General features: G+C 37.1%; 3 protein-coding genes across 3 annotated transcripts; 2 read left to right on the top strand and 1 right to left on the bottom strand.

Moving 5' to 3' along the window:
* The first annotated feature begins 9,411 nt into the window (after nt 1-9,411).
* LOC103959364 lies at nt 9,412-11,213 on the top strand. The gene is made up of 4 exons (XM_009371715.3): nt 9,412-9,710; nt 9,837-9,888; nt 9,990-10,057; nt 10,589-11,213. Exons 1-4 carry the CDS (start codon nt 9,564-9,566, stop codon nt 11,156-11,158), a joined length of 837 nt encoding a protein of 278 aa, XP_009369990.1. The 5' UTR covers nt 9,412-9,563; the 3' UTR covers nt 11,159-11,213.
* An 841-nt stretch (nt 11,214-12,054) lies between these two features.
* Nucleotides 12,055-16,521, bottom strand: LOC103959365 (pumilio homolog 24). Its single transcript, XM_009371716.3, has 17 exons — nt 16,285-16,521; nt 16,109-16,162; nt 15,755-15,816; nt 15,569-15,650; nt 15,357-15,480; nt 15,127-15,210; nt 14,886-15,000; nt 14,656-14,806; nt 14,424-14,537; nt 14,247-14,318; nt 14,018-14,068; nt 13,836-13,886; nt 13,607-13,714; nt 13,326-13,511; nt 13,126-13,200; nt 12,707-12,966; nt 12,055-12,395 (listed from the first exon to the last, which is right to left on the bottom strand). Exons 1-17 carry the CDS (start codon nt 16,519-16,521, stop codon nt 12,257-12,259), a joined length of 1,965 nt encoding a protein of 654 aa, XP_009369991.1. The 3' UTR covers nt 12,055-12,256.
* A 1,527-nt stretch (nt 16,522-18,048) lies between these two features.
* Nucleotides 18,049-25,431, top strand: LOC103959366 (topless-related protein 2). Its single transcript, XM_009371718.3, has 25 exons — nt 18,049-18,341; nt 18,433-18,612; nt 18,727-18,840; nt 18,983-19,141; nt 19,262-19,436; nt 19,531-19,660; nt 20,077-20,192; nt 20,318-20,453; nt 20,582-20,691; nt 20,910-20,979; nt 21,059-21,132; nt 21,222-21,317; nt 21,400-21,492; nt 21,907-22,034; nt 22,139-22,373; nt 22,484-22,642; nt 22,760-22,855; nt 23,102-23,305; nt 23,381-23,491; nt 23,620-23,796; nt 23,922-24,050; nt 24,149-24,244; nt 24,328-24,510; nt 24,588-24,763; nt 25,027-25,431. The coding sequence occupies exons 1-25, from the start codon at nt 18,262-18,264 to the stop codon at nt 25,220-25,222; spliced, it is 3,423 nt and encodes a 1,140-aa protein (XP_009369993.2). The 5' UTR covers nt 18,049-18,261; the 3' UTR covers nt 25,223-25,431.
* The last annotated feature ends 1,158 nt before the right edge of the window (nt 25,432-26,589 follow it).

Genomic DNA, 26,589 nt, shown 5'->3' with positions numbered 1-26,589 from the left:
GTAGCCTTTCCAGAAACAGGCTTGGTGGATTTCTTACAGTTGCGCACGCGAGTAACCTCCTCTTTCTTAACATGCGAACCAATCTCAGCAGTAAGAGGAATAGGCATTAGCACCATTTTAGCAACAAAGTCTACCTTATTGCTCTTCATAGTAGCAAGCCTATCCGAAGGTGAACAAAACTTAGCTCCTAACTGATGTCTTGGCATAGATTTCGGAACTGGGGGCACGACAGAAACTCTATGTTGAGCAATCCTATCAGCAATTGTACTAGCTACATTCGACATGGCAGACATCACCGGATTAGATATAACAGCCTCATCTTTCTTCCCTTTGGAAGAATTCAAGTCAATCACAAGCTTATCGGCAGCAGGCGAACCTTCATGAGCAGTGGAATAAGCCTTTGACTTTTTCTTAACATGCATTTCTTGAACAATCAAGGAATATCTCTTTTTACCACCTTCATTCACAACAGGCTCCACGACAGCAATCAGACGAGCTAGTGCCTCCAACTTATCTCTTCTTTCAGAGTCAGCCCATCTTTCTCCAGCAAAGAGGACTAAGCAGTCAACGCCACTCACGGTACTCAACGAGGATACCTAAAGCAACATGCACCTTTTTCATATCTAAAAAAGTCTTAGGAGTTGAGCCGAACTCCGAATCTATATAAGTAGAGAAGAACAATCAACAAATCAGATAGCAGCTTAACAAAAACACAAAACAGCCTAGAGACTAAGCAGTTGACTTACCGGTGATGAAAATCATCGGAACGTGTAGCTCATGGGAAGAATCGGACTCCTACTCTCCACTTATCTCCAAAGTTTCCTTGGCCCAGTCGTGATCTCCCTTACTCGAATGATCGAAGAACCTATGGCAGGATCGCAACTGCCCAACTCCATCAATATGGCCTATGTCAAAGAAGTACTAAACTTCGTTGACGATTAGATCCAGGTCAAAGAATTAGCTTAGATTGAGGAATCCCACCATTACACAGACCGTATTTGGAGAACATTGAGCGAGGGCACACTTCATGGGGCAAATCAATTATTGGAAGAAACGCGGCATAGGAAAAGTAAATCTCAACATGAAGTAGTAAGGGTGAAACTTAATGGTTCTCCGAGCCCCACTACATGACTCACGACTGCTACCCTTCTTGACATGATTCACACACACTCTAGATGGAATGGCATGCCTATATGCTTCAAGGAAATCTCTGAATGAATCATTGAAGCTAATTTTGAAGTGAGTAGCCTTGAAGTAGCCCACTTTACTCAAATACCTGCCTTGGCGATACAAGGGCGGCACACCATCATCTATTGTTGCATGCATATATGCTTCAAGGAAGAATCGTTAGACAGCTGCACACACTCACACACACACACACACACACACACAAAAGAAACATCGAGCCCACGGCCCAAGGACAGTAATCAAATGAGCCTAGCCGGCACTGGCTCCCATCTTTACCTCTCGGCCCAACATGCCAAGCAACCTAGTGCGCCATGCATTCTTTTGCCCTAATCCAAAAGGAAGGGGGTTGGCACCCCCGTGCCTCCCTCTCTCTCACCTCTCCCACACTGGCCCAAGCCCAGTGGCCCAAAGCTTAGCGCCCCAACACCTCACAGCCTTGGCCTAAGCTGAGAAGTCTTAACCCGAGCCGAGCCCCTGCTCGCCCATATGGCCCACGCCATTGCACCCAAACCTCGACCCACAATGAGCCGCCACTGCACCATACCACCCCCGGCAACAGTGTCGTTACCCTTCAAGCCACCTTTTCACTCATCCTCGACCTCTGTTGAGCCAAATTTCAAGGCCCGAGACTCTAAAAAATTACAAAGACAATGAAAAATTAATTTTTTTTTCTTACCCTGGTGCGACGTGAAAATGAAGAAAGCAACGAAAGACAGTCCTTTATACAGACAAGTGTAGAAGATTGCTAGGGAAGGGGGAACAAATATCTTCTAGCTTTCTCTCTCTTTTAGGGTTGAATAAATTGCTCCCTGAAGTTGATTTAATCATCTACTTAAGGTAGGCTTAAATAGACTTTGGAAGTAATTTATTTCCCTTTCCTAGAAGAATCTAATTTCCAATTAATGTAGGAATCTACATCAAAATATGAAACAATCTTACGTTTCCTAAAGTAAGGGAAAATCTCTACACCTGCTACACTTTTCTGTGAGCAGCCCAACAAGTGTGGGGGCATTTGTGGAGCAAAAAATAATTAAGAAAATTATAGAGGTGACACGTGGACTTTTGGGTAAAAAGACAAAATTACCCTCGAGGCACACCGGGATTCCCACGCGCATGCAACGGACAATAAAGGCTCAATAAAGGAAGAGTCAAATATGATCAAAATGATATTTATTTAAATTTCTCTCATCACTCCTCATCAAATCCTTATTCAAAATGTAACTCCCAATTTTCCTATTTAATTTGGGATTAATTGCCAAGTTAATTGCAAAATATTATTTCACATAATATCTTACAATTACACTTGCAATTTGACCATATATGGTCGGCCCCTGTTTTCCAAATAGGGCCGATCACTCCCCTATAAATAGCCTTATTCTCCTACTAAAATTCCTAGTCATTCTCTACCCAAAAATTCCAAAACACTTAATCTTAAGTGTTATTATTTTGCATATGCATTATCATCAAATGAGAAGATGGCGGAAATTTGCATTTACACTTTTCACTTAGAAATAAAGAGAAATACAACTAGATAGTAGTATTAAGTGACAACAGTGTGTGTTGGTTTAGATGGAGAATTTTTTTTTTTTCAAAGTTGTATTATTACGTGTGGAGTACTAATTAAACACTCGATATTTAGAAAAATAAAAATTTTACTTTATTTATTTATTTGTATCATTTATGTCATATGTGTTGATGACTTTACCCTGTTAGAAAAAAAATGGTAAAATAAAAAGTAAATGTAGTACTACTCTTAAAAATCTCTCGTTAAGATGGGCGGGGTATGGATAAAAGGATAATGGGGCCCACGGATTGAGGAAGGAGATGGCTGGATCCAACCCATCTCAATTCTCATGTGTGTATAATTTGGTGCGCCATGGAGGTGAATGTTTGTCTTATGAGGTGACAAGGCCCAAATGTTGATAGGTTTGGTCACCCAATTTGGTCCTACTTTGATAGCCAGTAACTTACGTGTAGAACTAATACAATAGAACGATTTGGTTTTGATTCATTTCTAACAAAAATCATTGAGGAAATCGAACCACTTTACCATGTCAAATCAATTACTGACGATTGGGGTTCAATAATTCAAACTTGCTACACATTTGTTGCATTTCCAGCACGTGAAGTCATCCTACAATTCAGCGTGTCATCAAACTTCAAAGTTCAGCAACTAATATATTACATCGCTACGTTCAATAGCTTCGAGATTTCATTATACATTATTATAGCATCTCCAATGCACCATCGAAAAATTTGGATTCAAATCTTATATTTGAGTGCAAAGTTTTCCAATACACCACAGTGGTCGAAATGTGTTGAGTCATTGTATGATGGCGTGAGTTTGAACTCCGTCGGTAACTAATTTAACATCTAATCTAACAAAATATATCGTTTAACAAAACAAATAATATGAAGACCATTTGATTGTGTTTTCTCGTACAATTCAAACATTCAAATCTTAAAATTCAAAATGAGTTTCAAAATTTTAGTCTTTGCATTGGAGAATGAAACCAAAATACATAAATCCACCATCTTTTTGGAACCCAAAGTTAAGAATATATGTCTAGAATTTAAGTATTTGCATTAGAGATGCTCTTATTTAGTTATTATCCAATAATGAGTACCATATGTAAATAAAAGGATAATGCTAGGGAGATTAAACTTGGAGACAAAATTTATAAACTAAATGATGTGTTACTAATATGAATGAACGCGTTTATTAATACTTAAGTGATAAAACAATTATCAATTTCCATGTCTTTTAGAGCATCTCCAAAGGAGTCCAAAGAAAATGTTAAAATACCCACATAAGCTATAACAGTGAAAAAAGATCAAACTAATGTTCTCAAACTGAAATTTCAATTTCTATGTGGCGATGACATGAATGTCTAACCTCGCATGTCCTCCAACTTCAAGTTTCAGCTAACCTCGCCAAACAAACACAAATCAAGGCCAAAAACTTGTCGTGTTAGTTAAGTCGTGCATTCTAAAAAGAATGCCTAAATCACCAACATGAAATAACTCGCAAATAGCTAATTTGTTTTAGCCTTCCAGGTCGCAAAATTATTTTCAACAAAAGGATTGAGTCAATTGACATTTTGTAGTGTTGAGGAGAAGCCAATAAAGAAAAATCTCAGGAAGGAATCACCGATCATAATTGAAGGGAAAATTATTTTTATTGACCTTAGCTGAAGCGGGAAATTGTTTCGATTGACGTATGCTAAAAAAATGAAATGGTCATTGATTTGTGCCCGAAATATAAAATTTCTAAACACATGAGAGCTAATTAGTCGTTTTAACTGATTCTTTTTGAGTTCTTGTCCTTTCTCAACTAATTTGCAATTAGACTTAAATTAAGAAGCTTAAGGCCCATTTGGTATCCTATCCAGAAACTTTGATTGTTCCTAAAAATAATTTTCAAATAACATCACTTAAAAAAAAATTTCTTTTAAATCTCAAAATTTCAAAAATCCATTTGGTTGATTTTTAAAAATAAATTTTTTAGTTTGAATTCAAACTACCTTGAGTAGAAATTGGAGGAGAGAGAGAATTGGGAAAGATGAGAGAGGAAATAGTTGGCGAGGAGAGAGAAAGACAGGGAGAGGGTGAGGAGGGAGAAAGAAGACAGGGTGTGACATGAGAAGAGAGGAAAGAGAGGGTTAGGAGAGAAAAAAAATAAAGGGTTAGGAGAGAGAGCAAAAAAAAGATGTTGAGGAGAAAGCAGAAAAAATTCTAAAAACTCACTTTTAGTGCTTTTAAGAAATAGCATGTGTTTTTGAGTTTGTTTTGAATCCAATTTTTAAAAAAAGTCATACCAAACAAGAATTCAACGCCTAAAACTCAAAAAGTGTTTTTCAGTTACAAAAGTTAAACTCATGTAAGATACTAAACAAGCCCTTAGTTATTTGGAGAGAGAACCCAAAATACTAAACCATTGGCTTTGAACTCTTTTCTTCCTCCGGTCATTTTTCATACTTGAACTTCTTTTGAAGTTCAAGACATGATTTGCAGCCTTCCGGTAACAAAATGGTCATAACAAAAACCCCAAAACTTTTCTCTTTTCTTCATTATTTTGGCATGAATTTTTTTTTTTTTTTACTAACAATCCTAGTCTGTGTGCTTTGATGGGTCTTTATCACTTTTTGTTGTAGACTTGTTTTATTCTAATTGTGGTTGTCCCGTGTATTTATTTCATATAATTGAAAAAAAAAAAAAAATTTTAATCTCTATTAATTAATGAAACATCTTTGCCAACTAAAAGAGAATGAAAAGATTATTTAGTCTTCTATCACTCAAAACAAATGATGGACAGTAATGTAATTTCACATGTCAAAATTTTATTATTTTTTATTAAAACCTCACCCACAAATGATGTTAAAATACCTCCAATATTTACAAAAAAAAAAAAAAAAACCCCAATAACAAAAACCTCCCACTCCCCCCACCCCACCCCACGTTCTCTCTCTCTCTCTCTCTCTCTCTCTCTCTCTCTCTCTCTCTCTCTCTCTCTCTCTCTTCTCATTTTCTAAAAAAATGTGTTCATACATACAGGTATGTAGATAAATACTAATATTTAATTAACTGTCAGTAAAAGGTAGGCCATAAGTTCTTTTTAAGAAAAACTAATGAAAAGGACTTGAAAACTTTGAGTTTTAATGATAAAGACAAAATAAAGAGTAAAGTGAATAGTACCATGATTGGCTTTTTAGTGTAAAAATGTGGTTTTTCGTTAAAGTGAACAGTATCGTGGGTTTTCCGTTAAAACTCCCTTCTTTTTATCCAATTTGGTACTATACTTGAGTTTTAGCCAACATGAGCACTAATTGGTCATTTTTATTAATGTCTATTTGAGGTAGTTGTCCTTTTTACCTAATATAACATCGCCCAAATACCTAACTTTTTGTTTTCAATCTTGAAAAAAAAAAAAAAAAATCACTATAAAGAACTTTGTCAATGCATGTGTCATTGAAAAATTCGTACTTGCATGTTTGCTTCAAAACTTTAAACTTTAACTAATACAAACTTTCTAATTTAAGCAACTGTATTCAAAACTCGAAGTGTGGCTACAATATTTTGCAAAACTTGTGTTCGGAGAAAACTTTTTCCATGATTTTATTTCCATCACAACAAAGGAATTAGCTGAATGATGGATCATTTTTAGTAAGCCTTAGCCATGGACCATGGTCAAATTTTGGGTCTACATCCAACTACTTCATTAGTTTCATTGTTTGGATATTTGAAGGAAACTTATATAAAATGACATTGAGCAACATAAAATGCATTGAAATATTCCCAAAAAAAGATAAAACCAATGCACTTGGTATTGACCTATGTATTAGCCCTAATGGGATTGGAATTTTCCTCCAAATAAAACAACTACATGATCCAATTCACAAAGAGGCTCGCCAATCTCAAAACAAAAGCTCCAAATCCAAGACTTTTGATGATTTAATTGGCAAATGAACAACGGCAAAGGTCAAATTCCAAACGCCAAGATTGCTCATGTTAAGAAAGATTCTAGGAGGGAGGGTGGAGAAAGAAACTACTGGCAATTTGACATCGGCCAACGAAAACAGGGCGCCTTTTCAAATGCGGATTCATACCCTACCACACCATAAACTACTCCTTACTAAATTATTTTTTGGGTACAATTATATGTTTTTACATTAAGGATAGAGAAATTTCTGTTAAACCACATAATGGACAACCTAATTTGGTATCAAATTCGTCATCCACGAGATTCGAAACTTCTCACTTCCAAATGGAGAATAATGCCACCAAATCATAGTACTGAATGATTACTCTTTATCAAATTGTTAAACCAAGGCTAAAATTCTAATCATATATTTAACAGTCATTCATGCAGACGGAAATAAATTCTTCTACTCTGAGTTCTACTATAAATGCTTGAACAAATATCTTTTTACATTTACCGGTTGGCGCCATGCATGCATGGTCAAAACTTTTCGATGTGGTTGCAACGTAGATGAGCCTAAGCTTTTCTTTAAAACTCATAACGGAAGAAAAGAAAATTGAGATTAAAGTCTAAGGAAAATGCTGGTACATGATTGCGATAAAATTAAGGACCCTAGAGGTAGAGTTGCAGGTAGCTCTTTTTTACCTACTCTTGATTACCTACTAATACCAAATTAGTTTCGACTGGGCATTATATATGCAGTTGACTACATATTCTTCCACCTACTCGCCTCCTTTCTTCACGTGCAATTTACGTCTTATTACATTCTTGTATGGCTCCTGTATATTGAAAAGAAAAATGCTATGAAAATTACATTATTATACGTTAGTTGGATGCATTATTTGATGAATAATGCTAGGTAAATTACACTTGTAGACTAAATTTATAAACCAAATGATCTGTTACCGATAAAGAATAAACATGTTAATCAACACTTAAGTAATAATCCAATTATCAACTTTCATGTCGTTTAATTTATAAAATTTTGTTTACAAATTTAGTCTCTCTAGAATTACCCTTAATTGACACATCACATGATGCATTTATGTGTAGTATAAATAAATAGTACAAAAGGAAATAATAAAACTTGAGCGAAAAAGTGTGTGAATGTTCTTAACTAAGTTATGTAGTTTTTTGCTGCCTACATACCAATTAAAAGATAGAGAATTCATTCACTCTCTGGGACTGTTCATCATTAGTTTCAACTTATAACCGGCTGCACCTTTTGTAGTTGCCATCTACTACTGCAAACAACCAATCTTCGGGACCCTCCGTTTATAATATATACAGCACCTTCGGTTGGATGAGTTTATTTTAGACACACTGACATTTGTAAAATGCTCATTGCTAACTTCTTCTACCAAGAAACCAACAATTACCAACGTAGTTTCATTGTTCTAATTCTTGTACCATATTACTGACTAGTGAGAAGTATCATGATGGTCGTTTCGCTTTTATCTGATATTTTAAAAGCAGTGAGATATGTATATGGTCATTAACTAACTCTTAATCTCAAGTGATTTCCAATGAAAGATTTAAATTGTTTTGAAATGGACAATTTTCATCTTAAAGTTCTCTCTTTAATCTAACTATCCAAATTTAAAAAAAAAAAAAAAAAATTAAAAATGCAAATAACATCTCAAGATTTTGCAACTTACCACCTGAAGCAAAAACTGTTTACAAGTTGGAAAATTCTAATAGTGATGCCACAACAGTTGTAAAAGATGCATTTGCATCTCCAATTTTACAGCCTTGCATTGGAGTTGCCATGATCCCTGTCTTTTCAACTGGTTCTTATACTTAGCTACATGGATCATATTGTCCTACATATATGTTCATTAAACATCTTATATTTTTGGTTGAGATTTTAATTTCATTCATACACGATTAATTTAAAGTGGTCATATTCAAATATTTAATCAATATTTTCATTTTTTTCTTCTCCCAATGAAAAAAATCAAATATATTATTGGAAATAAATATACCATTTAATTACAAGGTATCAAAAACAAAAAAAAAAAAAAATACACACACACACCATATAGTAAAAATCTCGACAATCAAATATAGAAAAATAAATTCGAACTTAAATATTGAGAGGCTACATACGTTGCCCCAATTTATGAATTGCTTGAAATTTATGGAGAGACCCTACCAATTACTTTTGATTTAAATTTGAACCTCAAATACTAAGCTAAGGAAAATACAGGGACCATAAGAGCATTTCCAAAGGAGATATCAAATTGTCCAAATCAGTAATAACGGTAACAAAAGATAACATTAATGTTTTCCAACCAAGAGGCCAAATCTGATGTGGCATGACATGGATTGACATCTCTCTCCCTTTCTACCAAATTTGACAACACCTTCAGATTTTTTTAATTAATTATTAAATGCTTTTTATTAATTTTGTATTGGTTTAAAGCATTATCCTTTTATTTATTTTCATTCCTAATGCAAAGAAAATACATATGAATTATTATCGTATGTTTAAAATTTGACATATTGGTTGAAGAGCAAAAATTTAAAAGATGCCAAAATGACATATAAGCCTTCAAATTCAAATTTTAGGTTTAAAATTTAACATCTCATTTGGAGATGGTCTAATGTCGGGCTAGACCACCTCAAAATTGATCCACGTGGCAAGATTAACGGACGACCCCTTCTTATTCCCTCGTTTTCCCACCAACCCAAGGGAGGAGGGGCACCAACTGATATCCACTTTCAAAATTTACACCCGCAAATTTTGCTCTTTTTTCTTAACCGCTCCACCTCCCTGTCATCACTCCTCCCTCTCTCTCCTCCCTCCCTCTCTCTCTCTTTCCAAACCGAACACAACAATTCAATTTCAAGCATTTTCTCATTCTTTTCCATTTTCTCCGTTGGAGAGAAAAAAATGGGGCAGGATTCTGATTTGAAATCCCAGCTGGTGACTGAGATTTGCTCCGTTTCCACGCGCGCCATTGCCTGCTCTCACAGGCATGGCAGCAGCAGCAGCAGCCCTGTTCATTCGTCTTTCGTCGATTGGTATCGCCTCCTTCGAGTACGTTTTCTTGCACCATTTGGATTCAAAATGTGAACCCATTTTTGGAATTCTTGTTCTTTCTTCCCTTGTTTTATAAATTTCGAGATTGCTTGTAAATGTTTGTGGGAATTTGGAAATTCATAGGTGGAGGAAAATGCTGGGGCAGATGTTATAAGAAAGAGATATCTTGAACTTGGTAGGTTTTGGGCAAAAAGATTGGCATTTTACATATTTCCAAGATATCATGTATTATTGCTCGATTGGTAATTTTGGTTGGGATTATTATTTCTTGTGCAGCTTTACAACTTCATCCTGATAAGAACAAACACCCAAAAGCTGAAATTGCATTCAAGCTTGTTTCTGAGGTTAGAATTGTTCTCCTTACAATTTCCACCATTTTGATTGTGTGTTGTTACTCTATAACCATATTATCATATGTTGTTTTTTTAGTCTTTAGATTGAATACATCAAAGAGGAAGGACATGATAGGAGGAGTGCAAAACGAGAAAACGAGATTGTGAAATCACCTCTCAAATAACACCATTATTGTAGCACATTAACAATAAGACAACGTATTCATATTTTATTTGTTTCATGTCAAACTATTTAAGAGTATTTGCTACCGATATAATGAGACAGTACGGACAAAATACCGAGATGATATCAATATAAAGAGACTACTTGCTATAGTCTATTGGACAGCAATTTCCTAAAGCTTTATTTTGGTAATATTATGCCTTACTTTAATTGGGGTACAACCGTACAAGCACTTTGGTGAAGGGTGAGTCCCATGTGACAACCTGACAGCACAGATTGGACGCCCAACAACATATTCATGTGTTATGGTGTGACTGCATTCAATTTCAATTTATGAACCAACTCAAATTTTTTTGCAGGCATATTCATGTCTCTCAGATGATGCAAAAAGAAGAGTTTTTGACTTGGAGAGATGGAGGAGGTTCTGCTCTGAGTGCGGCACAATCCCCTACACAACAACCCACCACAACTCCCCAAGCACTGCCAATCCCAATCCTTCTTCACATCACAAGCCTTACAATCCTACAAATTCAAGACCTTGCAAAGTAACCAAGGGACTGAAAGATATCAGAAACAGATTCAGAGAGGAGGTAAGGGTGATAGAAAGCTGCTTGAAGGCCAACGCAGCTGCAGGAACACCAGGAAAGCAATCCTCCTCCTCACTATGTACTCCACCTGCTGCTTTTGATGCGTTGCAGAGCAGGCTCCCTAGGGAATCCCCTGTCTTCAACCCATCTGACCATAAGGTTCAGGGATACCCTCATCTTCGGGCTCGAATTTACGAGAAGCAGAAGAGCTTTTGGCAGTTGAGAACTGGGCATCATGTACTGAATTATGAGCAGGGTAGAGGTAGTTATGATTCTCCGGTGTTTGAGGTCAGATCAGATAGTGGAATGTTTAAGAGTAGGTCAACTTGTGTTCGTTCATGACTTTCATTGATTAATTGGAAAAAAAGATGACAGGTCTCTTTTTAGGCTCGTTCAACTTTTTCTTCCTGCATTGTTTTGATTGCTAGATGATTAGTTTCTGTTTTCGATTCGACAAATAGTCTACACTAAATAAATCTAAATTACGAGAAAGAGATTCCGAAATTGCGCAAATATAGAAACTAAGAAGGACAGGGGTCGCTAGGTCATAAATGCTCTTATTTTAAGGCGTTAGAGACAATTGCTTCCATTATTGATCACCCAATGATAAACCTAATCCGAATCATAGAGCTCCAGGCAAATACGAAGCGCATGGATACAATTTATGCCTTGGAATGAAAGACAATTCCGAATCCGCTTCAATGACAGGTGAGGTGGTAAAGCTTCCTGCACCTATTTTGGTCCAGATTAAATTCATAAAGGCCAAAGGCAAGCTAGTAAAAGTGGGAGAATTATTCCCCCAACTAAAGAGATCTTGGCGGAATTGCCACATGTGAAATTGAACACAATTTTATCGTTTCTTTTTCTTTCTCTCCTCCATCGAAGGAGAGGATGATACATGGCGTGGTATAATCAATCATCTGGTCAACAAGACGTACGTAAGATAACCCCCAAAGCGGGGATTGTGCTCTACCTAACTTGAGTGCAAGACATTTCAAGTATCTCATGAGAACTAGTAGGTAAGAAGTTGATTGTATAGAGTATTTGGTTTTCGTTTTCAAGCATCAAGATCTAGCAACATTGCTTGTCAACAAAATAAGCATCGCGTAATGCGCTCGTAACTCAACTTATTAATGCCCGAAGTTCTGTGTTTGAATCCGACCTTCCTAACATTACTTGAATAAAATAAAATAAGCATCTCAAATAGTAGCCCTCCCAATGTGTTGAACGCACAACAATAACTTGTTAATCAGAGAAATTCTATAAAAGTTTGAGATTGTACCAACCGCATTACAAACTGTATAAATATTAAGTGGATTATACAAAATTTTAAGCTGGCCCTTAACTACGTTCAATCAAACGAGTTACGCGGAAGGCAGGCTGCCGGAACGGAGGTGGTGTCACTTGGTGTTTCAGCTCAGGGACTTTACCACAATTTCCTCATTCTTTCTTTCCGGTAACTACTTTTGGCTCAGGAACTTTGAGAATGCCACCATCTATCAACTTCTTCAACTCTTTATTTGCCAGTTGATTGACCTTAGAGTCCGAAGATTCTAAGAATGCAGCAATCACCTTCCCACTGCAATCACAGAGAAAGAAAAAATAAATTAGATAAAACGCCCCGATAACTATAAATCTTATACAAAAACACTTCAGGAGCTCAAATTAGAGTAAAAACATGAAAGTAATCCTCCTCTCACTATCAGGTCGGTTGGGTTTTTTTCCCCTAAAATATTGAGTTTGAAATGTTTTTCTTTGAAGTGTAATGTTATTGAGAACTTAGGCGTGAAAAGTTGAAGAACAGAAAATTACAACTAAGTACAAAAGAAAGAATCACATGCTTTCTTATGCACATATCATAATACAGGGAAACAAGACAACGAGGCTGACCTGTGACCTTGGGCCCACAAATCACACTTTCCTTTAAGTGCTTTGTTCCACAAAGTGGAAGCAAATGTGGGGCAGTCCAAGATTAGTTTTCTAATGGTCCGACTGGAATGGAAATTTTCAAGGATGTGTTCCTCTTTTGAGTCCTCTTTGGATTCTTGGGATTTAGGTTCTGCGACAAGAGATGCTATAGCTTCATATAGTTCATTCAACTTGTCATCCAAAGTTGGGTGGAGAATGCCGCCAGCACCCCCAGTTGCAACCTGCAAAGCATTCAAACGTAAGAACACACGGAAGTGCTGAAAATTCTTGAACATTTCACAATCCACATTTGACAAACAAAGCACGGGAATTGGATGGAATGCTAAAACGTTTTCCATGGTTAATATATCTGCATTAAATGGAACTAGTGAAATAGGTACCTCATATATGACTTCTTTGCCAAAATTTGATCTAAGTAATTCCCCTGCACTTGTAATGCATACATCAACTAGCTTCTGCAAGGCATACCCGATCAAAGTCAATGTCTTAGTATAAAAGACAGTCAAGTTTAATTTAAATCAATTTGACTAATAATGTCTATGTTCAAATTGGAATCTGTTTTGTGTTAAAAGCAACAAACCTCGGCCAACCCACTCTTGACTAACAACTCTTGCCTTCGAACGGCAGGATCCTTTTTTCCTCCCTCAACTGAGTGGAGGCCATCATCAGGATTCATATCAGCTTCATCCAATTCCAAATCACTATTGGCCTCTTCACCAGATTTGTTAACCTTTGAAGATTTTGTTTCAGAATTGTCTGGTTCAACCTGAGAATACATAGAAACAGAGTAAGTTCCCATGCATAATGAATTACTGGCCAAATACATTTCTATTTTCTACAAAAAGAGAATATGAAATCTACCTTGTTGGAAAGAGAAGGGATAGACAAACTGAGGGAAGCCAGGTCATCGGGAGTCAAATAACGTGAACAATTTGGATGAAGTAGCTGCAGTAATGGGCGCCTTCCATTCTGAAAGATTGCAATAGAAAAACATCTTTTAGGAATGTAGAGAATAGTTGAAATAGGACCACTATAGACTGTAGATATGAAAACTTGATCAAGCCTTTATGCAGTAGAAAGAAATGACAACCTTATCGAGAACAAGATCCTTTAGGTTTTCTTGAAGCTCATTAATGACAACCTGTAATAAGCAGTATCTGAATTAGAAAGGGTCACCAGAAATCTGCATATACCACAACCCCCTCCACCCCCTGGTGACAAAAATAAATAAATAAAACCCTATCTGCAACAAACACCACAAGAAAAGCAAACCTTTGTAGTAAGCTTCGTGTCATCAACAGTTGAAACAAGGCAAACAAGCACCTGGGAAGTATAGAATTCATTCATTTTCAGATATGCAAAACATTAGAGTAAGCTGTATGAAGACAACTGAAACAATACAGAAAGAAATATCGAAATTAAAAAAATGAATACACAATATCACAGGTAAGTGCTAAAATAACATAAAGGAAAAAAAAAATATAAAGTCTCCTAAGCTTACCATGCTTCCACCTTGATCAAGAGCTATTTTATGAACGTGGCCTTTCATTCCTTTAATTATCTTCTTTCTTTCCTAAAAACAAGTCATAAAATTAAAAGATAAAGTAGATTAGTAGCCAAAATTCCAACACATTTGGTCAACTGACATCAATTTGCACTTGATATGATAACAATCTACCTTTGAACTACCATGCTTGACACAGAGCATCCCAACCTTGGATCCATCCCTTGTGTGTATCACCCGAACAAGAAGTGGACCCGACAACTGTTTAATTACATCTGCGGCAGAGAACTTAAAACCAAAAACGTGATGTTTAGAAAGGAGAGACAAAATGACAAGTAAAGGCCTATATTGTAATTGTAGGCAAGATTCAGAAAATGATAATTTACAATTAATATCTAAACCACACCTGCTCAGCTATTGTGAAGTACTCTATCAACACCCTATGTACTATAGAGTGATCAATTATTCCTTTCTCTAAAATTGGTTGAATCACCGAAGTCATGTGCCGGAAGACAGAAGATTTCTGCAGATCTAGCTTTGAAATTATATCTAGTAACCTGAATTTGATACAAAGTGCAATGAGAATGTGATAACATTACATTCATGTAAAATGAATATACACAGCTGTTCCTTTACCTGCCCTCATTCTTCGAGACCAAGTCCTTAAACAACTGAAGCTCTGTAGAATATAGTTCCACCAAAAGCTCTTGCTTTTGAGTTGCATTTCCCAATTGGTATGCGTGCTCAACGACTATAGGAGGATTTAGAAAAGTAGCAATAATATTATAACCGCTTAGAGAGTGATAAAGGAAACAAAAAAGGTTGGTTGGATATTGTGAGATATATCTCCAAGGACTGCAGAGAGCATCTAACATACCTACAGAACCAACCATGTGACGAAGAAGGGAAGCAACATGTCCTCGGAGAGAGGAGATAAATGCCGCTAGCTGCTTTTTGGAGGCTGCCAAATAAAGCATAGGTAACAACTTAATAATTTCTCAGAAAACAAAAGGCTGTGCGCTACCAATGATATTCAAACTATAATAGTTTTGTACGAAAGTCAAAGAGTACAACTTTATACATATCTACTTCCAAGCTCAACCTTACCATTGTCTAACATTTTGGTCACCAGATGAACAGCATATGTGTTGCATGCAAGAGTAAGAAGATGCGGCTGAAGCTCCTCAAAAACTGCATCCTTTTCCGCTTGTGAACAGTACTTAACGCAAGTCTAAGGTAAAAGGAGCACATAAGTACAGGCTACTAAAAGAAAACAAAGACTTAAAACTTCAAATCATTTGATAAATGAAGATAAAAACCTGCAGAACACGAGAAGACACATGGGAACTTGCGATTTCAGGAATTTTCCCCTTCATTTTCTCTAACGCTTCACTCACCAACCTTACCAAAGTTCATAGATAACAAGAATAAGTAAATGAAGAACATGGCTTTACAGAGAGATGATTGAGGTAGAATTGCAATATAACTCATTTCAAACTACATACTTGGATCGATCTTCTTTGGATATATTTCGTTGCCGCATCTTTTCCCACAGATGTGCAAGCTCCTATTAAAATAAGGGGCAAAAAACAAGGTGCATCCCATTGCCACAATAAGCTCGTAGTTCGAGCATTTAAATGGGATTAACAAAGCATGAATTAACGAGGCGGTACTAGTTTTGAACGCCTGGTGCACATTTTTGCATGTTATCATACAAGGCGGAGTTTCATCAACCGATTAACATTCAAATTATGTCGCACAAGCACCACCAATACCTATTGATATTTTCCTTTCCCTATGAATCATTTGCAAATTGAAATGCTCATAAAAAGAAAAAAATTGAAGTGAACAAAACTCACTTGCTCTAAATTGTAATGACGCTTCCGCTTCTTCTTCCTAGCCTCCGCAAGTTCCTGCAACAAAAGCCGCAAATCAAAATTGTTGATTTACCATTAAAAAACAAAACTTTAGCAACATATTCTTATTGGAGGAATCAAAAATCCCAATTTCTTTGTTAAATTGATCAGATATCGACCTTGGCACGGAGGCGGCCCTCTCGCTTCGACAGCGGAACTTGTTTCTCATGATCGAGTCCTGGTTCTCGGGGCTTGAAAGGTTTGGAGGGTTTCTTGAAGTCGGTGCTTCGAGGATTTGAGCGCTTGGAGTCGAGGAGCTTGGGCTTCTTGGAAGAGGAGCTGTGGGTCTCCAGCTTATTGCCTGGGATTTGCTTCCTCTTCTTCGACGAGGTCTTCTCCTGCTTCTTGGCCGCCATTGGAGTACTCTGGAGCTCTCAAATTCTTCTGTGTCTAGCGTTCTATTGAAGGGTTTTTTCAGGGTTTTGGATTTCGGGTATGGGCCGAGACGGGTTTGCTTGAATAGTATATGGGTTTCCCAGCTCGCAGCCCATATAGGGTTACCAAGAAGTTGTGAATTTAGAAAAATTAAGAGAATTATTATTAGCACTCCAAAAATCTTATTATACATTCCAAACTTTCTATATTAGGAAAGAAAAATACACTTATCAAGAGTGTAGAATGAGATTTTTGGAATGCCAATAACACTTCCCAAAATTAATTATTACCTGAACTTATTTTTTTTTCTTACAAAAAAATGTTTGGGCTAAAATAGGAGAGATTTTTCAATCTACTGGAAACATTAGACTACGCTACACTACATGTTATTATACAAGTGGAGAAGTTTTTTTTTTTTTTTTTTCAAATGTCTATTTACTTGTATAACGACATACAATATGTGTGATAGTGTTCTGGGCATACTGAAAATCTCTCGTAAAATAAGGAGTTAAAGAAAACAAATTAATCCAGCTGTCAATAGAAAAGAGAGGGTCCATGTGTTTGATGCCCATTGGATCAGTAGCGAGTTGGTATTTTGGGAACCTAGATATTTTTTATTTTTTTTAATACTGTAATTTTCTGTTTGAAAACTTTAAAAAGACGTGTGTTATTTGATCATAGTCAAAATTGGAGAAATTTTGTACCAAAAAAAAAAGTTGGAGAAATTTTTTACCTTAAACGGAAAACGGGTGTACATCATGTGTTTTTATATAAATAGTGAAAATTTTTATTCTTTTAAGAATACCTTTTAACACACATATGTGTTATTAATTTTTTAACACACATATTTTACTATTTAAATTATGTACTATTCGTGTTCCGATTATAATAAAAAATTATTTCTAAAATAAGTTAAAATGCATTTAACCTTTCGGGCTTGGCTGGGGATTTGTCCTTTTCGGGGTGGGATGCCACATGCTCCGGGAAAAAAAATAAAAATTAAGAAGATGCAATCATGTGTTGCTGGCAGGAGATCCAAGTGGGAGAGCTTGCACGCAGACACCCGACAATGAAATGGGATGCGGTGGACGTTACCCCGTATATTCAATCCCATTTAATTTTCAGCTTCCATTCCGGTTACCCGGACTCCCTTTCAGGACTCCAGTCACCTACTCCCATCTCCCACCTCCCACATCTCCCCAACCCATCAAATACCGACGCGTGTTCACAACACGTTAAACTTCAACGACCTAGACTTGTCCTCACGATTGCAGGCGTCGTACCGGATAACAGCCCTAACCAAATGGAATCTCCTCCTTTTACGAATGATGACCCACTGCGCCTCGCAGTTCTCTCTCGATTCCCCACTCAGTAGATAAGCCCGTGTGCTTATCACCTATGGGCATATCAATCGCTCACTTTCAGTGATAGCTTATCAGCGATGGCTGATGTGTGTGTGCCAAATAAAGACTCTCTCTCTCTCCTCTTTATCTTTTTCTACCTTTCTCTCGTTGGTGCTTCTGCACTGTTGTCGTTGAAAGCAAAATCATGGGACCTGAAACCCTAGACCCTTTCCACTCGCCCTAGAAAACCGATTGAAACCCCCCGCCCGGCCGCCCCAAGCCTCCACCCAAAACGCCGCCGTTTCCTCCCATTTCTCCTCCGCCGCGGACGGAAAGATTTGAACTTGAGATTTGAAATCGAGGGGAAGAGAACCGAAGATGTCGTCTTTGAGCAGAGAACTGGTGTTCCTGATCCTCCAATTTCTGGAGGAAGAGAAGTTCAAGGAGTCCGTACACAGGTGGGCAATTTTATTTATTTTTTCAATTTTTGGGGGTTTTTAATTAATTTTAGGGGTTTATGGTTTGAAATTTGAATTCGATGGAGCTCAGGCTGGAGCAGGAATCGGGGTACTTCTTCAACATGAAGTACTTTGAGGAGAAGGCACTGGCTGGAGAGTGGGACGAGGTCGAGAAGTACCTCTCTGGGTTCACCAAGGTCGATGAGAATCGCTATTCGATGAAGATTTTCTTCGAGGTTCGAAAGCAGAAGTATCTCGAGGCGCTCGACAGGTTCTGATTTTGATCACTTCTGTTTCTCTGTGTGTGTATGATTGTTTTATGGAATGTGTTAATTGATTGTGTTTTGGTGATGGGGTCTTTGTTGCAATTTGGAAATGAGCTCAGGAATGACAGAGCTAAGGCTGTTGAGATACTGGTGAAGGATTTGAAAGTGTTCTCGACGTTTAACGAAGAGTTGTACAAGGAAATTACGCATCTTTTGACCCTCGAAAACTTCAGGTGAATTATGTTTTAGTTCATTTTTAATGTATATGTAAGTTGGGTTCCATAACATGTTAATGGGTTTATATGTGGGTTAAAACTTGTGCAATTTGGGAACATGAAATGTGGGGAATAAAACTTTAATTTCAATGTAATGCAGAGAAAATGAGCAGTTATCGAAATATGGTGATACTAAGTCGGCTAGAAGCATAATGCTAGTAGAGCTTAAAAAGTTGATAGAAGCAAATCCGCTTTTCCGAGATAAGCTTGCTTTACCCACTTTGAAGGCTTCACGCTTGCGAACTCTAATTAATCAAAGGTATGCTGGTGTTTGTAATGCCTTTCCACTTTTGAATTTTGTATGAAGGTAGACCTCACAGTCAATATCATTGATTACGGTTTGTAAAAGTTGTGAAGCATTAAATTATGGTCTGTGCAGTCTAAATTGGCAACACCAGCTGTGCAAGAACCCAAGGCCAAATCCTGATATTAAGACCTTATTCATGGACCACTCGTGTTCTCCAACAAATGGGGCTCGTGCATCCACGCCAGTTACTCTTCCGGTTGCAGCTCTTGCAAAGCCAACTTATGCTCCTCTAGGAGCACATGGTGGAGTATGATCATATCCTTCGTAATAATTTTATCGAATTTCAACTAAGCTGACGTTCTGATATATCAATATGTATTGTTTGTTACTGTCATGTACAGGCTTTTCCGCCGGCTGCTGCAGCTGCAGCTAATGCAAATTTAGCAGGATGGATGTCGAATGCTAATCCTTCCTTGTCTGTGCAATCAGCTGTTGTTGCCGCTTCACCCTTCCCTGTTCAACCCGGTCAAGGTGTGGTTTTCATTCTTCTGAAATTTAGGTTACAACAGCTTAACAAAAGTTGATTTTTTAGATCCAGGTTATTGTTTGTTCACTTTCCGTTTTCTTTGTTTCGAAACACAATTTTAATAAGGTGACAAAGTAGAATTAAGAAGAAAATATAGTCACTACTTATTTGTGTCAGTAACGAGTAGGGAGGTTAAAGAAACTTTTCTAGATTAGTTCTTTGTGCTGGGTCATTCCACCAGTTTATTGAGCATTATCATACTTGTAAGAAGAATTAATTCAGTTATCTAATGTCCAACCAGAAGTTTTTACTGTTGAGCTTGATTATCATTGTTTTACTTGCATAAAGTATAAGATAACAGAATATAGTTCATATTTTTCAAGCTATTTGGTTATTGACAACAATTTTGCTGCATGAACAGTTTCTGTTTTAAAGCATCCAAGAACACCCTCAAATGCTCTTGGAATGAGCGATTATCAAAGCTCAGATCACGAGCAACTAATGAAACGCCTGCGGCCTGCACAATCTGTTGATGAGGTATTATTGGACAGATTCAAGTATCTGCATAAGTTATGGATACCTCTTTCTTGCATTTTATGGTTCTGCATCTGGATGTTCCACTGTTATGAACTATTATGGAGCTTCCTACTTCATTTATTCAGGTCAGTTATCCTCCCCCTCCCCAGCATGCTTCCTGGTCACTAGATGACCTACCGAGGACTGTAGCGTGCACTCTTCGTCAGGGATTCAATGTGATGAGCATGGATTTCCACCCTTCTCATCACACATTACTTGCTGGTAGGTTTTATATATCGCATAACGTAAATTGTGCTTGACCCGTCTTAGATTGAAAGCGTTGTCTTTAAAATTTTGCTTTTAAGCAGCTTTAATCTCAGAGCTGACTTAAGATTTATGTTTATAAATAGTTGGATGTGATAATGGCGAAATTACACTGTGGGAAGTTGGGATACGAGAGAAGCTAGTGTCAAAGCCATTCAAAGTATGGAATATGACTGCTTGTTCTAATGCATTTCAGGTGTGTATCATTACTCAGTCGGAACCTTATACGTCCTATCAGTATTCTTTATCCCGTCATTAAAAACATCATATTTATGTGTGCTTAGTAGGTTCCATCTGTTTTCAAAGTAATGGTGTCGTCATGATATTTTGTTAAAGTTTAATATCAGAGGCCTGCACTACTTATGATTATTGAGCATTTACCACTTCTGTAAGTTGACTTTTAGTCTCTTATAGGTTGCTATGGTCAAAGATCCGTCAATATCTGTAAGCCGTGTATCATGGAATCAAGATGGAAGCTTAATTGGTATGTGGAGCTGCAGTGCATCTCTAGCATAATTTGAATGCAAAGTTGGATATAATTCTGGGTATTTTTTTGTGTACAGGTGTTGCATTTACCAAACACTTGGTTCATTTGTACGCTTATCAAGGACCAACTGATCTACGGCAACATTTGGAGGTATGTTTTGATTCACTTTGTGCTAATTCAAGATCAAGAAGATATTTTTTGCCGCTTTACACTGATGTTTGGATTTGGTTTTCTTATAGATTGATGCTCACAGTGGCAATGTGAATGACTTAGCCTTTTCTCATCCAAACAAGCAATTATGTCTTATAACTTGTGGGGAGGATAAGCTGATAAAGGTGGGGGACTAAATATTGCAGCATTCTGTTTTTGTTTAACTTGATCAATATTAAGTGGATTATTTGTTTAAAACCATAATAGGTTTGGGATTTGGGTGGAAGAATTCTATTCAGCTTTGAAGGTCATGAAGCGCCTGTTTACTCAATTTGCCCCCACCAGAAGGAGAATATTCAGGTAAGTCATGTCCATTTGCTGAAGTCTGCATATGTGTTATGACCACTTAATGTTACTAGTTCTCAAATGACTGGTTGAATGTGGGCACTCTAATTTTATTTATACGTTACATGGCCTGTTCAGTGGCGCTAGAGTTCATTTGTGAATGTTCAAAGAACTAAATAGCTCGAAGTGGTAGACCTTCTTATTTAGTATGATATTTGTTTGTTTACCTTGAAATTCCTTGTTACTTGTAGATTTCAATTCTTATATATCCTGTTATGCCGGTGGAATTTCACAAAAGTTCCTTCTTATAAGATAACTAATTATGATGATTACTGTTATTATAATAACTAACCGAAAGTGAGTGAGACAATGGTGTCGCATCAAGCTGCTCTTGCTGTTGTCGTAATTTTACTTTTTTTATCTTTGCAGTTCATATTTTCAACTGCTGTTGATGGGAAAATAAAAGCTTGGCTGTATGACAATGTGGGCTCCAGGGTTGACTATGATGCTCCTGGGCAGTGGTGCACCACAATGCTCTACAGTGACGACGGAAATAGGTACAAAAGAATATCCACATGGTTTATGCTATAAATTACCTTTTTCGCATATTTTCTGTTTGTGTGACGATGTATGAGTTATAACTGATCATCTTAAATCTCAGATTATTCTCTTGTGGGACTAGTAAAGATGGTGATTCTTTCCTCGTTGAATGGAATGAAAGTGAAGGGGCAATAAAGAGGACATATAATGGATTCAGAAAAAAATCTTCTGGCATAGTGCAATTTGATACAACAAAAAATCACTTTTTGGCTGTTGGTGAAGATAATCAGATAAAGTTTTGGGATATGGATAATACAAATGTTCTTACTGGTACAGATGCTGACGGTGGACTTCTGGTAAAAGTCCTCATTATTCAGACATCTATTTCCAAATATTATAAGTTGAATAAAAGAATCTATTGTTTTGAGATTTCATTCATTGATTATGAACGTTGGGATTGCTTCAGACTCTTCCCCGCTTGAGATTCAATAAGGAAGGAAATTTGCTTGCTGCTACCACGTCTGACAACGGAATCAAAATTCTTGCTAATGCTGAGGGTCTAAGATCCTTAAGAGCAATTGAAACTCGATCTTATGAAGCATCCAGAGGACCTATTGAGATGAAGGTTCTTATTTCTGTTTCCATGATATGCTACCCCTTTCATTCATTTGTACCTTTCTGTTTCTAGAAAATTTGATTTGCTCTTTGTTGAGAATTTGATGTGTTCATGTTCATTGATCAGGTATCTGGTTCTTCCATGGTTCCGAATGTCAACCCAACCATTAATAAAGTGGACCGTATGGATACAAGCTCTCCTGCCAGACCGACTCATATTCTTGTACGTCATTTAAGTTATATAATTCTCATTCAAATTGTTTTGGCATGTATTTTTTTTTTTTTAATTAATTATGATTGACTGGTTAGCATCAGCTTGAAAAACGAAAGTACAATTGTAGCTTGTTAGTACTGAAACGTTGTAGCCAATGTCACCATACTCAGTTTAATATATTAACTAGGTGGATTGTGATTTATCCTTATCCTTATTTCTGCTCTAGCATCTCATTCTGCTGCATATTTGTTGTAGAATGGAGCTGATTCAATGGCAAGAGCTGATTCTATGGCAAGAGCCGATTCTATGGCAAGAGCCGATATGGCAAGAAGCCTGGAAAAGAGAAGAAGCTTAGATGATGTATCTGACAAGATTAAACGTTGGGAACTGGCGGAGATTGTAGATCCCGTTCAGTGTCGAGTGGCTACTATGCCAGCAAGTAAAGATCCTACTAACAAGGTTGGTTTTGTTTTCTAGTTCCCTCTTTTGTTGTTCATGGATAATTTTATTAAGATGGTCTTACTTTTATAAAAGGTTGCTCGACTTCTGTATACAAATTCTGGTTCTGGCATTCTGGCTCTCGGTTCAAATGGGGTGCAGAAGCTATGGAAGTGGAGCCGCAATGAACAAAATCTAAGTGGGAAGGTGATAGTCAACACCCACATGAAATACATATTTCTCTCTTCGTTCAGCTGCATGTATTTCAGTTACATGAACATATAATGTGTTAGCAACTTTCATGAAAATGTATCTGACTTTTTGTGGGTTAAAAGGCCACAGCAAGTGTTGTTCCCCAACATTGGCAACCCAACAGTGGTCTTTTAATGACTAATGATGTCTCAGAAAATGTTGAAGAAGCGGTTCCATGCATTGCACTCTCAAAAAATGACTCTTATGTGATGTCAGCCTGTGGAGGAAAGGTGTCTCTGTTCAATATGATGACTTTTAAGGTAATTTAATGTGTATATAGTGCAGATCTATCCTACGACAGTTTCTATCAATTACTACAGTTTGCATGATTCTGCATGCATTGGAATGACAAGCGTGTTTGGGATGAAAAAATTTTGGTTTGCAGGTAATGACAACTTTCATGCCACCTCCACCAGTGTCAACCTACTTGTCATTTCATCCTCTGGATAATAATATCATAGCAATAGGAATGGAAGATTCAACTATCCACATTTACAATGTTCGACTTGATGAGGTGATTGATTTAAGAATCTCTATATCTATGATTCTATTAACATGTGATTGAATTGCTATTCTTGATTGCCAATATGAATCGTGCTGCTCTTCTGTTAGGTCAAAGCAAAACTGAAAGGCCACCAGAAGCACATTACTGGTTTAGCATTTTCTGTCAACCTTAAAATCATGGTTTCATCAGGTGCCGATGCTCAAGTATGCGACGGCTCTTCCTCTCCTTTTGATATGCAAGTTAATGTTTACCAGTGATTGGATATGTAAAGAAAATGATTTTGCAGCTATGCTTTTGGAACATGGATACATGGGATAAGAGGAAATCGGTTCCACTTCAGTTGCCCGCTGGAAAGGCGCCTGTCGGTGACACGCATGTGCAATTCTATTCTGATCAAGTCCGATTGTTGGTATACCATGAGACTCAACTAGCATTATATGATGCGGCCAAATCAGAGTGCATTCGGCAGGTAATAGAACTTCTAGGATGAGTTACTTTTGTTTGTGTGCACAACAAATCCCCTCATTTTTTTTTTAAATATTGCAGTGGATGCCACAAGATGTTCTGCCTGCGCCCATTTCTTGTGCAGCATATTCTTCAAGTAGTCAACTAGTTTATGCAGCATTTACTGATGGTAACATTGGAGTATTTGATGCTGATAGTCTGAAACTAAGATGCCGTATTGCCATGTCGGTGTACTTACCACAAGCATCATCAAACAGGTATTTAGAGCATTGAACTATGACTGGTTTATGAGGCGGCAATCTCATTCTATCAAACATTATGTCTGATTTACTTAGATTTTCCCCCGTGTTAGTATGAAAAATGAATTAGTTGAAGTAAAAGGAACAAAAAGTCGTGCATCACCTCTTGATTAAGTTGAAAAATGAAAAAGAAGAAGAAAAATTTGCCTTCTGTTATCACTAGAATCTTCCGTTGTATAGTTATTGATTATCTAAACTAGTTTCTTCCTGCCCTGCGACAGCCCATCTGTGTACCCGCTGGCTCTTACAGCACATTTGCAGGAGCCGTACCAATTCGCTGTTGGACTGACAGATGGATCTGTTAAAGTTATAGAGCCCTCGGAATCTGAGGGGAAGTGGGGAGTTTTGGTGCCTGTTGATAACGGAACACAGAACGGGTGGACAGCAACATCTTCGAGTAACAATCCAGCATCGTAGCCGCTCCATGTAGGGATTTCTATATCCATTTCCTAGAGTTGATTTGCGTTGTAATTGTATTGTATTCATGTACTACCACAGCAAGACTAGTAGGGGGTATGTTATGTGCCTCACCGAATGTGTGAAGCACAGAGAGATCTAAGGTAATAGAAAAAATTCATGTATATTTATATGTTTATCAGATAAATGTGTTTGGTTATTTCTTCAAATGTAGTAGTTCCTTCTCCCTCTGCTGCAATATTACTTTCCCCTTCGCTTTTGCCTATTTATGAATGTCCAATACATAAAAACTGGAAACTGTATATTTTGTATTCGTATGAAACTTGTTCAAGAATACAGGGTTCAGATTGAAAAATGCAGATGCGTGGTCCATCTACTTCCTCTGTTCCTTTTTTGTACCAGCGGAATGAGGGGTACAAACACGAGACCTCATGTGCATGAGCAAAATTTTTTAACCATTTGAACTACAATTGCTTTTGTAGTTTCCTTGCATAGAACTCGTCACAAATATATATACATATATAGAATCATCGTTATGCATGTGAGTAGAATCAGAGACCTTCAGTCGATTGGAATTCAAGAGAATATAGTCATCAACAATTACAAAAACTAAACTTACCTAGGTGGTTGGAATTTTATCCAACTTTATTATTTGTACTATTAGGTCACCATGTGGATGGTCTTATAAAACGATCTATAAATGGTAAAACTTAGTAGATCTAGACTCGTAATTTCATGTCAATTTAATAGGAAGAGATAGCAACCAGTTCCAGTTTCCAATTACATTATAATTGAAGAAAAAACAACGGGAACTTTAATGAAAAACTCTCGGTACTGCTCACTTTAACGAAAAATCATATTTTTACACTAAAAAGTCAATCTTAATGCTATTCACTTTACTCTTTATTTTGTCCTTATGGTTAAAACTCAAAATTTTTCAATTTTTTTTATTAATTTCCTAAAAACAAAAGACAGGCAACGTTGTTGGGGTTGGGACTTAAATTAGGTCGGCTAACCTCACCTAAGCGTGCACTGTTTGAAGGGTCCTAATTGGATAGTGGCCAACGATGTGTTCCCATCATGCCATGTGGGTCTTGACCAAATATAATGAACGTTTGACTGGGACAAAAATCTAGTTTGCAGGCCTAGCTAGGGTTATATTTGGATCCTAAGGCCGTGATTGCTACACCGGATAGGACATCGGATAGGACTAATAATACGGAGTACGGTGTCTGGTGTTCGTTCGTATTAAATAGTTACCGGATTAAATAATTTAGGCCCACCTACTTAATATGCTTGTTACCCGACTGCTTATACCGTCCAAAACTTTTGTACAATTTAGTCGGAGTGCTGTCACCTTCCTTTCC

Source organism: the organism of the source record quoted next, unplaced genomic scaffold (assembly GCF_019419815.1).
Source record: "Pyrus x bretschneideri cultivar Hongxiangsu unplaced genomic scaffold, Pyrus_bretschneideri_v1 Contig6, whole genome shotgun sequence".
Classification (NCBI taxonomy): domain Eukaryota; kingdom Viridiplantae; phylum Streptophyta; class Magnoliopsida; order Rosales; family Rosaceae; genus Pyrus; species Pyrus x bretschneideri.
This window is presented reverse-complemented; position numbering and strand designations above follow the sequence as displayed.